Source organism: Bufo bufo, chromosome 3 (assembly GCF_905171765.1).
Source record: "Bufo bufo chromosome 3, aBufBuf1.1, whole genome shotgun sequence".
Taxonomy (NCBI): domain Eukaryota; kingdom Metazoa; phylum Chordata; class Amphibia; order Anura; family Bufonidae; genus Bufo; species Bufo bufo.
The window spans coordinates 373,584,865-373,600,390 of NC_053391.1; the positions used below are offsets into that span (position 1 = coordinate 373,584,865).

Here is a 15,526-nt window from a genome sequence, read left to right on the forward strand (position 1 = left end):
ATCCAGGTGACATACAACATTTAACGTGGCCTGGACGATCCAGGTGACATACAACATTTAACTCTGCCTGGGCGATCCAGGTGACATACAACATTTAACTCGGCCTGGGCGATCCAGGTGACATACAACATTTAACGTGGCCTGGGCGATCCAGGTGACATACAACATTTAACGTGGCCTGGACGATCCAGGTGACATACAACATTTAACTCTGCCTGGGCGATCCAGGTGACATACAACATTTAACGTGGCCTGGGCGATCCAGGTGACATACAACATTTAACGTGGCCTGGGCGATCCAGGTGACATACAACATTTAACGTGGCCTGGGCGATCCAGGTGACATACAACATTTAACGTGGCCTGGGCGATTCAGGTGACATACAACATGTAACTCGGCCTGGGCGATCCAGGTAACAAGACAAATGACATAGCCGTGATCTGCCGTGGCTGAACCTGGGCGATCCAGGTGACATACAACATTTAACTCTGCCTGGGCGATCAAGGTAACAAGACAAAAACATATAGTATCAGCCGTGGCTGAACCTGGACGGACAAGGTAACATGCGGCCTGTGCCCCTGAAAGCACACGCCTGGAAGTGAGGCTGTGGCTCGTATATGAAGAGCCTCCGCCCCTCCCACAAATGCAGGCTGACTAATCAGCCTTACCAACATATATAATTATAATATAAATTTTTTTTTTTAATTATAATTAATAATTTTTTACTACTTTTAAACTTTGTATTGGCATTTTCTGATGGCCATAACTTTTTTTCATATATCTATAAATCCATATATCCATCTACAGAGCTGTAGGAGAGCTTGTTTTTTGACGAATGAACTGTAGTTTTTATTGGTACCATTTGTGGAAGGGCACCAGGGAATTGTTCACCAAATTTGTAGCCGAGTTGAATATCAATCAGCTTGGCTTATTTTTTACGTCTGAGATCCAGGAGCGGGCAATTACATTTTTAGATCTAACCATTGCAGTGGGGACAGATAGGAAAATCACGACGAATCTTTTCCGTAAGCAGACCGCCACGAACAGCCTACTGAGGTGGGATAGTGGCCATCCCCCGGCTCTCAGGAGTGGCATTCCCAAAGGCCAGTACCTGAGAGCCAGGAGGAATTGCTCAGAAATGAGTGATTTTAAGGTGGCTGCCAATGATCTGAGGACACGATTCAAGCGTAGGTGATATCCTGAGCAAACACTCAAGAGAGCATACCATCACTCTGAGTGTTAGTCGTGATTAACTACTGGTTCCCAAACAAAGACTTCAGGGCCATAATTTTCCAAGAATTCTAGCTACGTACGATAAGGCGGAGAAATATGTACGTGATATTCTTCAGAAACATTGGCCAATTCTGCAGTCTGACCCAGACATTTGTGAGTTGGTGTTGGATCGTCCTTCCATCACCTTTCGCCGCAGCTCCAATATCCGTGACCGTCAGGTCCATAGTATCTACTCGCATCCAATACCTGACACATGGCTAAAGAATACACTCACTGGTACCTTTCCATGTGGTACATGTATTATCTGGAACAACATCATGAAGGGGGCATACTTCACCAGCCAAGTGACGAAAGAAAGATTTTCCATCAGATCCTTCATTAGATGTACAACAGTAGGAGTGGTGTATCTCTTGACCTGCCAATGCGGTATACAGTACGTGGGTAAGACCAGACGTGAATTACGGAGACGTATTGGTGAACATCTGCTGGACATCAAAAATAAACGTGACACATCCGTGGCACGCCACGTATGTGATTATCATGGCGGCAATCCAGATGTACTGAAGGTCCAAGGGATTGAGCACATTGTCACATCCATTCGCGGAGGGGATATTGATATGCCATTACTCCGCAAAGAAACTGAATGGATTTTTAAGTTGGACACAGTACATCCTAAGGGATTAAATGAGGCAGTGTCGTTCTCATGCTTCATCTAGCCTAATTGATTGTCACCTATTCGAATGCCACTTATTCGAATGGATGGCATTTTCTAGCACAGCTTGATGCCACCTTCTGTGTCCATGCGGTTTATTCGATTGTCATTTATTCGAATGTGTTAATGTGGCTTATTCGTGGTTTTCAATGGCACTTCTTATGTTTCGATTCTCCTTTTGCACCTTGATCGATTTCCTGAAGTATGATTATTCGACGATTTTAGACTGCATTCGAATATTCCCCCATATTTTCGAGCAGAGGTTGCTCCTCCTCGCGAATGTATGACACCGCATTGTGCGACGGTCGGGTCAGGGAGCGCGTCATCGGACGCGCCTCCGTCCCTGTTTGGAGACCGGAGCCGGCACCCATTCTCGAGGGTCGGGGTCTAGATTATAAATATTCGGCGTGTAGCTGGCCGCACACGGCCATCACAGCGCCGATGCAGCCACATCACAGTGTAGCTGCTCCACCTAAATTGACACTGTAATACAGCAATCTCGCTCCTGATGAGACATGTAAAATATACTGCATGTCGAACGCGTAGAGCGATTGCCGTGTCATGTATTACTCACCAAATAGGGAAGTTCTACCCAGTGATAACCTTGTCACTAGGACTATCCACATGTGAGCCTATACTTTACTAAATGCACTACTCAGGTGTGTGAGCAGTAGCACAAGGGTGCACCATAACCCATTTTAGCTGCTCATACTGCATTGATCCTCCACGGCATTGCTAGGGAGTGGGACCAAAAGCAAATGCATATGAGCAGTGGAGTTGATCAATAGTGTCAGTCCCTGCGCCGAGTGGTGTGTTTTCAGACCCTGTGGACCTAGGCCATACGTCTATCAGTGTGCTCCAACACTGGACGCTGACCCTGGACATAGGATACTAGTGTTGGATGGACTATTACCTGATCCCTCTCCACACTTCTGAGTTCCTGTGTGCCTGATTTTATCGACACCCCTTAATTAGTTCTATTAAAATATTTATTATTTTCTTATTCAACGTTCCTTCAGGCTGTGATTTGAGTTTTTTATTGAACGTGTACCGTACAACTTTCCGTTTTGTGAGTTGATACCATTTGTGGACTACATACAACTTTTAGATCACTGTTAGGCTACATTAACACAAATGTATTTAGTTTCCGTGTCCGTTCCATGTTTTTTTTTTTTTTTTCGGATTATCCATTAATTTCAATGGGTCCACAAAAAATGCATCCGTATGTCAGTTCTGAGTTCTGTAGCCACGCAAAAAATATAGAGCCTCACGTATTTTTGTCCGTTTTGCGGACAAGGATAGGCATTGTTACGATGGATTCGCAAAAACAAAAACAAAAATTGATGCAACACTGATGTCACACTGACATCATCCGTTTTTTTGGGGGGTTTTTTGCGGGCCGAAAAATACATATGCGTGTGTATGTAGCCTTATTAAATTTTTGGGGTGGAATAAGGTGACCCAAAAAACATCTAATAAAGGATCTGATGGAAAATCTTTTTTTTCTTTCCATTACGGCATACACTGACCAGGAAAAATATATTTATATCTTTTATACCAGGCACCTTCGTATCCCAGATCTGGACACGAAGGTGCCTGTTATGTTTATTTTTTTAGCTGATTATTTTTATATCTAAAATGATCAAATAATAAATAAAAATAGCAAATGAAAAAAAAAAAAAAATAATATATATATATATATATATATATATATATATATATATATATATATATATATATATATATATATATATAAATAATAGGTATTTCAAAGAAGAGGCAGCACTCCAGAATACGATGAAAAAAACGACCCGCTTTATTTCCCCTGTGCAACGTTTCAACTGCTCATTGCAGTCTTTCTCAAGTATGTATATATTTACACTTTTTTATTTTATTTTATTTTTTACAGCCCCTCAGGGGGCTAGAACCATCTGAGTGCATTGTTCTTAGATTTTCAGCATATACAGTAGTTGATTGCTTCTGCAGTACACTGGGCTCTACAGTGTACGTGGAACGCTTATAGCTGTATACCTGTAGCTAAATTGCCACTGTCATAGCAATGGTACTTTAGAGTTTAGAACAGTACTTGGAAGTGTGCATTATAGTGGGCAGAGAACTATTGTTATAGACATCTGTATTCCTTATTGCCAGTTCTGATGATATGATTTTTATTTATTTTTTTGGGTACATTTATTTATCTCTAGGGTAAGCCCATCAGATGGCCTAAACTGTTATGAGCATGGTTTTGATTTCAATTTACTAATTTTCTTCAGTGTAGTTTGAACCAACATTTGTATTTGTGTCTTTGCTTTTAGTGTATTTTTAACATTTTTTTTTTTTTTTTTTTTTTACAGCCGCCATTTACTGGTGAAAACCGTAAAAAAACTATTGACAAAATTCTGAAATGTAAGCTTAACTTGCCCCCCTACCTCACCCAAGAAGCCAGGGATTTGCTTAAAAAGGTATGTACCTGTATTTCCAAACCTGATTGTTTCTTAGAAAGCATTCACATTCACCTTAACCCCTTCCTGACTGCACCACAAATATAAGGCAGGTTGCATGAGGACGCTTTGCAGAACTGAAGCATATTTATGGTCTTCCTTTCCCCTTCAATTATGGGGCTGTATCTAGCAGCCACTGGTGGTCTGTTTACAAAGCATCATTTTTTGTGGTGCTTGGGGGAAGTATGAACGACACTTATAATAGGAGGGGAGCGCTAGTTTAGATGTAAATGCAGCAGTTTGATAAAACAGCAATGCTACTTTCACACGACAGTGAAACAGACTGGTGACAGACATTTTTTGTTTTTTACGGCCAATCCACATCCATTTTTAAAACAAAGGTAGTCTGTGAGGTTATTTAAATGGCTATTTTTTGATGGACCGTGAATAACGCGTAAAAAAATATCACATTCTATTTTGTCCATTTTCATGGACTGACAGCCCCCGTACAATTGAAGGGGACTATTTTTAACGTCCATTTTTCAGAAAGGCATCAGTGAAAAAAACGTCTATTAAAAACAGACCGTTTTGCCATTGTGTGAATGCAGCTGTAATCACTTACAAACTAGCTGTAGTCTCTCTCTCCCTGTCTCCAAGAGTCCTTTCCTGCTTCTCCCACCTCTATAGACTTCTGTGCAATCTAGGATATGTCCCTAATGTGTAATATGTGCGGGTCCCATCTCTGGGACCCACACCTATACTTAGAATGGAGCTTGCAAAGCTCTGGAGGGCGCACCGCACATTCACAGCCACCCTCCGCTCCCATAGAAATGAATGGAGAGTGGCTGCGCAAGATGGGAATAACTTTTTAAGGCTGATTTACACAGCCCAATGTTTGGGCCGATTATTGGCAATGAGCGTTCCTACGAACGATAATTGGCCCATCTAAAAGTGCCACAGATCACCCAATGAACGAGTAAAATGCTCATTCATCAGGTGAAACAATTGTTCATGTGTGCAGCTAAATTGTCGTTTCTGGGCAGCAGATCGTGCGTTCTAGACAGTGATCTGCTCAGCAACAATGCACCTGTATGAGGATGAGTGATAGCAGTAGTGATCGCTCCTCCTTATACTATACTGTGGAGGAGATCTCTGCATGTAAATGCAGTGCTTCACCTCTACTAAAGAGCAGGCAATTGTCAGGAAGGAATGTCTCCTTCATGAGAATAGTCTGCTCATCGCCCCCCCCATTCAAATCCAGCTTTAGTAAAGAGGGAGGGCAGGAGAGGAGCCTAATAAGTAGAGAAGGAAGCATATTTCTTTGATATCATTTATTAAAAAGTTTCTTTTAATCATTTGTAGTGTTCATTTATGGACAAAAAAAGGACACCTTTACTCTTTAAACTCCTCAGGACCGCCGTACGCAGGATTGCGTCTTTGCGGCGGCCCTGCTCTTCTGTGTGGACGCGCCGGTGCGTCCTCTCGCGAGACGCGAGATTTCCTGTGAACGCGCGCACACAGGCGCGCGCGTTCACAGGATCGGAAGGTAAGCGAGTGGATCTCCAGCCTGCCAGCGGCGATCGTTCGCTGGCAGGCTGGAGATGTGATTTTTTTTTTTAACCCCTAACAGGTATATTAGACGCTGTTTTGATAACAGCGTCTAATATACCTGCTACCTGGTCCTCTGGTGGTCCCTTTTGTTTGGATCGACCACCAGAGGACACAGATAGCTCAGCAATATGTAGCACCAAGCACCACACTACACTACACCCCCCCCCCCCCCCCCCTGTCACTTATTAACCCCTTATTAGTCCCTGATCACCCCATATAGACTCCCTGATCACCCCCCTGTCATTGATTACCCCCCTGTCATTGATCACCCCCCTGTAAAGCTCTATTCAGACGTCCGCATGATTTTTACGGATCCACTGATAGATGGATCGGATCCGCAAAACGCATACGGACGTCTGAATGGAGCCTTACAGGGGCGTGATCAATGACTGTGGTGATCACCCCATATAGACTCCTTGATCACCCCCCGTCATTGATTACCCCCCTGTCATTGATCACCTCCATGTAAAGCTCCATTCAGACGTCTGCATGATTTTTACGGATCCACTGTGATAGATGGATCGGATCCGCAAAACACATACAGGCGTCTCCCTGGAGCCTTCCAGGGGGGGTGATCACCCCATATAGACTCCCTGATCACCCCCCCCTGTCATTGATCACCCCCCTTGTCAGGCTGCATTCAGATGTCCGTATGATTTTTACGGATCCACGGATACATGGATCGGATCCGCAAAACACATACGGACATCTGAATGGAGCCTTATAGGGTTTTTTTTTTTATCAAAGACATGTAGAACAATAAATTTAGAGCAAAATTTATATATGGATGTCGTTTTTTTTGCAAAATTTTACAACTGAAAGTGAAAAATTAAATTTTTTGGCCAAAAAATCGTTAAATTTCGATTAATAACAAAAAAAGTAAAAATGCCAGCAGCAATGAAATACCACCAAATGAAAGCTCTATTAGTGAGAAGAAAAGGAGGTAAAATTCATTTGGGTGGTAAGTTGCATGACCGAGCAATAAACGGTGAAAGTAGTGTAGGTCAGAAGTGTAAAAAGTGGCCTGGTCATTAAGGGTGTTTAAGCTATAGGGGCTGAGGTGGTTAAGGACTGGTTTGTTATAGGCTTTTAGGAGCGACCAATTTGTTTTTTCATAGCATCTTAACTTTTCCAATCTCGAAAACGCTTATGATCGCATAGGCACAACTGGTGTGCCTGTGATGTTCCTGATCAAAGTCTGTCATGAAGTGTTAAGAGGCTAATTCAAATCTTGATTTATTTATTTTTTACCTGGCAGCTGCTAAAAAGAAATGCCGCCTCACGTCTTGGAGCTGGTCTTGGTGATGCCGGGGACGTTCAGGTAAAGCTTTATTCAATAAGTTCCAAATGTCTTAGAAAACTACTAAGACTACATTTAATTTTTGGTTAATGAGCATACATGTTCAGCATTTTGGTGTTGGTAGGTTTATAGTAAGGCTTGTAATTTCTGTATATTTTCTAGCAGAGTAGATTTCTGTCAACGTTTCTTGTACTGACACTTAAATGGGTTTTCACCTATTATGTACTGCTGGCCTGTCTTCCGGATAGGTGATCAATATCAATCGGTGGGGGTCCGACACCCCCTTCCCCCCCCCCCCCAGATCGGCTGCTTGCGGGCAAGCACTGTAAGCCAAAAACTGTATGCTCCAGCGTGGCCACTACACAGTGGGTAGAACCTTCTGCTTCTGGCTCTGCCCACTGCTGTAAACAGCTGTTCGGTGGGTTTTGATGGCCCCCCACTGAACTGAGATTCTGGCAGCGGCTTTACTGCATTCTCCCTATTGAGAACATGCCGAGCTGCTTGGCAATCTAATGTGTGTAGGCAGCCCTAGGCTGCATTCACATTTGTTTTTCAACAGTATAGTTCTAAAATATGAATAGGTCTTCTATGAGGAAGTCTTGCCCAAAGAAAGTTTCAGTGGTCCGTTAAAGGTATCATGAGAGTAACTATTCGCATTAGACTGTACATGCTAAGGCCATTATTACTGAAAAACAAACTATATAAAATGCTCTTGAGTTTAATAAAGTAAATCATCTGAGTATTAATTCTCATAACCTATTCATCATTTTTGTAGGCGCATCCATTTTTCAGACATATTAATTGGGAAGATCTCTTGGCTCGGAAGGTGGAACCTCCCTTCAAGCCACTCTTGGTAAGTTTTTTTTTTTTTTTTCTCTAAGAGATTGAATGATGAGGGTAAATGGATGTGGACTCCAGTTTTTCCTTTTTGAATATATACACAGATGTAGCTGTCTCTATTTTAACGCTAACAACACATTAAATAAATGTGGCAGCAAGTTACAACCTTTCAATGACTAATTCTATACTTAATGCGCCAAGCTAGAAATGGCTGCATGTGAATATACAAAATGCTTTTTTTTACAGTACCAAGGAATTTATATTATTATTTATTATTAAAGCGCCATTCATTCCATAGCGCTGTACATATGAGAAGAGGTATACATACATCTTACAGACAATTGCACTAATCATAAACAAGACAAGTTACAAACTGGTACAGAAGGAGAAAGGGCCCTGCCCGTGAGGGCTTACAATCTACATGATATGGGAGAAGGACACAGTATGTGCGGGTGAAGTTGGTCATGGCGGTATAGAGGAAGCAGGGTCACTGGTTGTAGGCTTGTCTGAAGAGGTGGGTTTACAGGTTTCTTTTGAAGGATTCCACTGTAGGTGAGAGTCTGATATGCTGGGGTAGCGAGTTCCAGAGTATGGGGGATGCACGGCAGAAATCTTGGAGTCGATTGTGGGAAGAGGCGATAAGAGAAGAGAAGGAGGTCTTGTGAGGATCGGAGAGTGCGTGTGGGGATGAATCGGGAAAGTATCTCAGAGATGTAGGGCGGGGACAGGTTATGGACGGCCTTGTATGTATTTGTTAGTACTTTGAAGTGAATTCGCTGGGCAATGGGGAGCCAGTGAAGGGATTGGCAGAGGGGAGTGGCAGAGGAGTAATAGGTTGAAAGGTGGATAAATCGGGCAGCAGAGTTGAGGATAGATTGGAGGGGTGCGAGAGTGCTAGATGAAAGGCCACAGAGGAGAGTGTTGCAGTAGTCTAGGCGGGAGATGAGGGCATGTACAAGCATTTTCGCAGATTCAAAGTTAAGGAAAGCGCGGATGCGGGAGATGTTTTTGAGTTGGAGGCGGCAGGTGGTGGAAAGGGCTTGGATGTGTGGTCGGAAGGAAAGGGCAGAATCAAAGGTCACTCCAAGGCAGCGGACTTGGTTGACCGGGGAGAGTGTGCAGCCATTGATCGTGATAGGTCTGTTGGGGAGGGCGAGCAAGATGGGGAAAAGATGATGAATTCTGTTTTATCCATGTTAAGTTTTAGAAAGCAAAAGGCGAAGAAGGATGATATAGCAGATAGACATTGTGGGATTCTTGATAGTAAGGTGGTGGTCTGGACCAGAGAGGTAGATTTGTGTGTCGTCAGCATAGGAGTGATACTGAAAGCCTTGGGACTCTGAGCTGTCCCAGGCCAAAAGTGTAGATGGAGAAGAGCAGGGCTCCTAGGACAGAGCCTTGTGGGACACCAACAGAGAGGGAATGAGACGAGGAGGTGGTGCGGGAGTGGGAGACGCTAAACGTCCGGCCTGTGAGGTATGATGTGATCCAGGAGAGGGCCAGGTCAGTGATGCCAAGAGATGAGAGAGTTTGCAACAGAAGGGAGTGGTCAACAGTGTCTAAGGCAGAGGACAGGTCAAGGAGAAGGAAGACAGAGTATTGTTTCTTGGTTTTGGCTGTTAGTAGGTCATTGGTGACCTTGGTAAGGGCAGTCTCAGTCGAGTGGTGGGGTCGGAAGCCAGATTGTATGCGGTCAAAGGAGGAGCGGTGAGAGGACAGTTCCGAATGGACATGTTGTTCAAGTAGCTTTGAGGCATACGGAAGAAGTGATATGGGGTGATAACTGGACAAAGCAGATGGGTCAAGTGAAGGCTTTTTGAGGATGGGTGTAATGGTAGCATGTTTAAAAGCAGAGGGGAAGACACCAGAGGTTAGTGATAGGTTGAAGAGATGAGTTAGGGCTGGGATAAACACTGTGGTGAGGTTAGGGATGAGGTGGGATGGGATTGGGTCAAGTGCACAGGTGGTCAGATGAGATTTGGAGAGTAGAGTGGAAAGTTTTTCTTCTGTAACGGTGGAGAAGCGGGTTTTGGTAGAAGAGGACCGAGCAGTTGTGTAGTGGGTCTGTGGGGACTGTGCACTGAAGCTTTCTCTGATGTTGATCTTTTGTTTGAAATATTTGGTAAAGTCCTCAGCTGAGAAGAGAGGAGAGGGTGGGGGTGCTGGGGGACGGAGAAGGGAGTTAAGTGTTGTTGTTTTAGGGCTGTAGGACAGGGAAGATATGAGAGATGAGAAGTAGGCCTGTTTTGCATCAGCGAGTGAGGATTTGAATATGAGGGGGGAGTGCTTGTATGCAGTAAAATCTTTAGATTGGGATTTCTTCCATCGCCGCTCAGCAGCCCTGGAAGCTTGTCTGAGTTTTTTGGTCAGGTTGGTCTGCCAGGGTTGTTTAATTTTTCGGGTTTTGTTGTGTGTGAGGGGGGGCAATAGTGTCCAGAGCTGTACTTATTGTGGTGTTATATAGGGTGGTAGCAGCATCTGGGTCTTGGAGGGAACAGATGGTAGAGAGTGGCAGAAGAGAGTTGGAAAGCAAGTAAAAGTCGAGATGTTTAAGGTTCCTGCGGGGGTGTGCTAGTGTTTGGATCGGGGGAGCAGCAGAATAGACCAATGAAGAGGAGGTGAGTAAGTTGTGGTCGGATAGGGGGAGAGGCGAATTAGAAAGGTTAGATAGGGAGCAGAGGCGGGTAAAGGTAAGATCCAGAGTGTGACCATCTCTGTGGGTGGGAGCTGAAGACCACTGTGATAGGCCGAAGGAGGAAGAGAGTGATAGGAGTTTAGAGGTGGCCGGTGTCAATAGGGATGTTTAAGTCACCCATGATGATAGTGGGGATATCGTCAGAAAGAAAGTGTAGTAGCCAGGTATTAAAGTGGTCAAGAAAGATGGAGGCTGGGCCCGGGGGGCGGTAAATTACTGTAACTTGAAGGTTGGAGGGAGAGTAGATGCGAACAGAGTGTACTTCAAATGAGGTGAGCGTAATGGAGGGTGGCAGTGGAGTTGGGCTGTAGGAGCAGGTGTCTGATAGGAGAAGACCAACTCCTCCACCATGTTTGCACCCGGGGTGGGGGTGTGAGTTAATTGAAATCCACTATAAGAGAGTGCAGCAGGGGAGGAGGTGTCAGCCATGTTTCTGTGAGACCCAGAAAGGAAAGGTTTTGAGAGATGAAAAGTTCATGAATGTAGGACAGTTTGTTACAGACAGAGCATGCATTCCATAATGCTCCTGCAAGAGGAACCAAAGGAGCAGGGGTCAGAGGAATGGTTATTAGGTTTAAGCGGTTGCAGAAATTTGTAGAAGGAGATTTGTAGTGGGACATTGAGGTGATAGTGAGGATTTGCTGAAGGGGGATTTGGAGAGGGATCACCAGCAATAAGGAGAAGCAGAGAAAGTGTTAATAGGTGAGAATAGGAGAGGGCATGAGGTATCTGTGTGTGTTTGGGAAGGAAGTGTTTTATGTTGTCAAACAGGTTTTTGCAAGCGGTCAGATGAGAAGGTAAGATGGAGGAAGAGATGAATAGTTCCTTGCTGGGTGAATGGATGATAGGGGTATTTCAGGAGGTTGTGGGAAGAGTAAGATGAAAAATTGAAACATTGTTTGCATTAACTATGCCTGGGATTACCTGTTGTCCCCTTCTGGTCCAATTCTGGTATAATTCAGTATGTGCACTTAAGAGTTGCACTTGAGATGTTGCATTTGGAAAGACCATAGTGCAAACAACCTAAGAAATGCATACAGTAAGTTTCTTTCGTCTCTTGTTCACTTGCTTTTTTTCCCCTCCCCTGTTTAGCAATCTGAGGAGGATGTGAGCCAGTTTGATTCAAAGTTTACTCGTCAGACACCTGTAGACAGTCCAGATGATGCCACACTCAGTGAAAGTGCCAACCGAGTGTTTTTGGTAAGTTATCTGCTATGGCTGTCAAATTTTGTCCACTCATTTCCTCACCCTTTGTCATGCTAATAGTCCCATCACCATTTTTAAAGGGGTTTGTCCAAGATAATTGTAAATGGAGAGCAGCAGGAATGTTTTTAACCAACAGCGATGACATACAGCACGTGACCACTACAGGCAATCACTTTCCCAGTTGACAGCTGTGGATAGTCATTGGCTGCAGCTGTGAAGTGCCAAATCCAGGCACACTGTAGGGATTATTTTACGGATTGGTGGGGGTCTGTTATTCAGGACCTCTGCCGATCAGCTGTTTGAGAAGGCACCTTCACTCACATTAGCGCCATAGCCTTTTCTCAGCTCTCCAAGCAGAGCACCGTACGTTGTACAGCAGCAGTGCTTGGTATTGCCTAGTCCACGTGAACGATGAACATGTCATGTGGCCTAGGCAAAGCTGCAAGAAGTCCGCTGCTCTCTGCCTTCTCAAACAGCTGATCATTGGGGTCCCGAGTGTCGGACCCCAACCGATCAGATACTGATGACCTATCCAGAGCATAGGTCATCAGTTGAAAAATCTCAGAAAACGTGCAAGTTGTAGATTTTTGCATAGATTACTGATCATGGTGCTGATGTTATTTCAATCTCAAAGTCCTTACAGTCAGCCCGTTGTGAGCCTCAAATGACTGCTTACAAGCAGTTCATAGCAGTAAACTGTACAGCACCATGGCAAGCTTTTAAGACTATTGTGTGTTCTTCATTAAGTAAAATAAGTAGTTTTCTTCATCAGGTAAACTAAGTACTCTAGAAAACTTGCCATTTTTTGTCATCTTTTCAGTTACACCTGAAGATAATTGTTCAGACTGTCGCTAACAAGCTCCTTCATTGGGTAATTGGAATCTTTTAGCAGGTTTAAAAATCCTTGTTTGTCGGCGGCAGATCGTGCCATGTAATCAGGATCTGCTGCTGGCAAACAGTGATTCAATATGGGGACAAGCATAAGTAATCGCTCCTCTCCATACTGAGGAGCAGATTGCTGCATGTAATAGCAGCGTTCTCCTCCACTAGTGAGCAGATGAATGTTGGGAAGGAATGCTTCCTTCACGACAATCTCTTGCTTTATCTGCAGATGTAATAGTATCCTTAGCCATTAAAAGGTGTCAATTTTTATTTTAGTCTACTGTCTAAAGGCTGGTTTACATGGCCCGATGAAGCAGGCAATTGTCAGGAAGGAAGTGTTCCTTCCAGACAACAGCCTGCTCGTCAGTGGAGGAGAATGCTGTATGAGGACAAGTGACCACAACTGCCTTCAGCCGTCGTCCTACAGAATCATGTTCCTGGGCATTAGAGCACAGCATGACCCCGCTCCCAAGAAATGATGACTTAGGAGTCTGATTGTTTTGCTCATTCAGCGGGTGATTGGTGGCACCTTTACACAGACAGATTATTGGGAACGAGCACTCATACCTGATAATTTCCCTGACAGTGTAAAAAGGCCCTAAAGGGGATTTGTCACTGTAGAGAAAGTTAATACAAGGCATTTATTAATGTATTGTTGTTTTCCATATTGCTGGCTTCATTCATTTTTCCATCACATTATACACTGCTCGTTTCCATGGTTACAAGCACCCTGCAATCCATCAGTGGTGCTCGTCCTTGCACACTATAGGAAATAATGCCGTCCTCTTTGTGACCGGAACCGTGGATGCGCACATAGGATAGTGCTTTTTTATAGTATCCAAGCACAGCCACGCTGATGGATTGCAGGGTGATCGTAACCATGGAAACAAGCAATGTATAATGTGATGGAAAAATGAATCCAGACAGCAAAAGAAGGCAATATGGACAATCGCAATACATTAGTAAAGCCTGTATTAACTTTCTCTATATGTTAAATGCCACTTGCTGAAGTGACAAAACTCCTTTAACATGGTACAAGGACTTTCCTTTAATTGTAACCCGATATAAGCCATGTCCAATCTAGCACATTTATCACAGTGGTGTAAAAAATAAGTTGCAAATAATGGCAGAGTCTTTGACTTACTCTGAATCAGTAGAAGGGCGTGACCTCCTTACAAGCCAACACATTTATGATAATAGACTCCAAATTAGCATAAATTACTAATTCAAATGTACAGCAGCTCCTGGTTGGTGTGGATTTGAATTTCTGGTGCATGGTCAGCCAGAAGTTGGGACAAATGTATTTATTATTTATAAACTTGGTGCAGTTTACTTCAGTGTTTATTTTTTTTTTTCTCATGTAAGAAACTCCTTTCTTGGTAAACCTGTTCCAGTATGTTTAAAAATTCCTGTACGGTTGTAAATTCGGTTTAAACTGAAAACTACTACTAATAAAAAAAAAAAAGGTCAGAAAAAAAAGGTATATATTTACATGTTTGATAACTATCTGGTTACCACCTAGGGTTTTACTTATGTGGCTCCTTCTGTACTTGAAAGTGTAAAAGAGAAGTTTTCTTTTGAACCAAAAATTCGGTCTCCTCGTCGATTCATTGGAAGCCCTAGGACACCTGTGAGGTAACTATTTCTTTTTGCCCACCAATCCTGTTTAGCATTGTTGCATGTGCAGTCATTTCTTAGAAGCAATACTTGTATAATGACTTGACTGGACTCTCAATGCTGCTTGTTACCACATTTGAAGGGGTTGTCTTAAATCAGCAAATGGCATTTATCATGTAGAGAAAGTTATTACAAGGCCCTTACTAATGTATTGTGGTTGTCCATATTGCTTCCTTTGCTGGCTGGATTTATTTTTCCATCACATTATACATAGCTCATCACATTACATACATCACATTAGTTAGAGATATTCTCGTTTCAACATTTAGGGCAGAGCTCCATCTCGCATCACCATGAACGGAGTGGTGCTCTCCTTTCACTTCTATGGGACTTTAGAAGTCGGCCACCTTTTCATTTGTGGTGGTGCAAAATGGGGCTCCATTCTAAAGGTAGTAGTAAGTCCCAGAGGTTGGACTTGCTCCAATCAGACAGGTATGGTATATCTTGTGGATATGCCATAAATATCCAATTGGGAATACACCCCAACTGGATACTCTGATAAGGGAACTTTCACATTTACGGCAGAGAATTCTGGCAGGCAGTTCCGTTGCCGAAACTGCCTGCCGGATCCGTCAAAACGTATGCAAACTGATGGCATTTGTCAGACTGATCAGGATCCTGATCCGTCTGACAAATGCATTGAATTACCGGATCCGTCTCTCTGGTGTCATCTGGAAAAACGGATCTGGCATTTTTTTTTCACATTTTTTGCGGTCTGAGCATGCACAGACCGCAATGCCGGGTCCGTTTTGTCAGAACACTCGGGGCTGGATCCTGCATTCCAGCAAGTGTTCGGGATTTTTCTACGGCGATTAAACCGCAGTATGCTGCGGTATTATATCCGTCCTGAAAAGTCAAAAAGACTGAATTAAAGACATCCTGAACGGATTTCTCTCTATTCAGAATGCATGGGGATAAAACTGATCAG

At 43.5% G+C, this 15,526-nt stretch overlaps 1 protein-coding gene across 1 annotated transcript in view; it reads left to right on the plus strand.

Moving 5' to 3' along the window:
• Window positions 1-15,526, plus strand: part of RPS6KB1 (ribosomal protein S6 kinase B1) — a 58,844-nt gene that overhangs the window by 39,277 nt on the left and 4,041 nt on the right. The window contains exons 10-14 of the mRNA XM_040424669.1: window positions 4,301-4,408; window positions 7,257-7,319; window positions 8,074-8,151; window positions 11,926-12,033; window positions 14,444-14,556. Coding sequence (XP_040280603.1) covers window positions 4,301-4,408; window positions 7,257-7,319; window positions 8,074-8,151; window positions 11,926-12,033; window positions 14,444-14,556 — 470 coding nt within the window. The remainder of the gene's footprint in view (window positions 1-4,300; window positions 4,409-7,256; window positions 7,320-8,073; window positions 8,152-11,925; window positions 12,034-14,443; window positions 14,557-15,526) is intronic.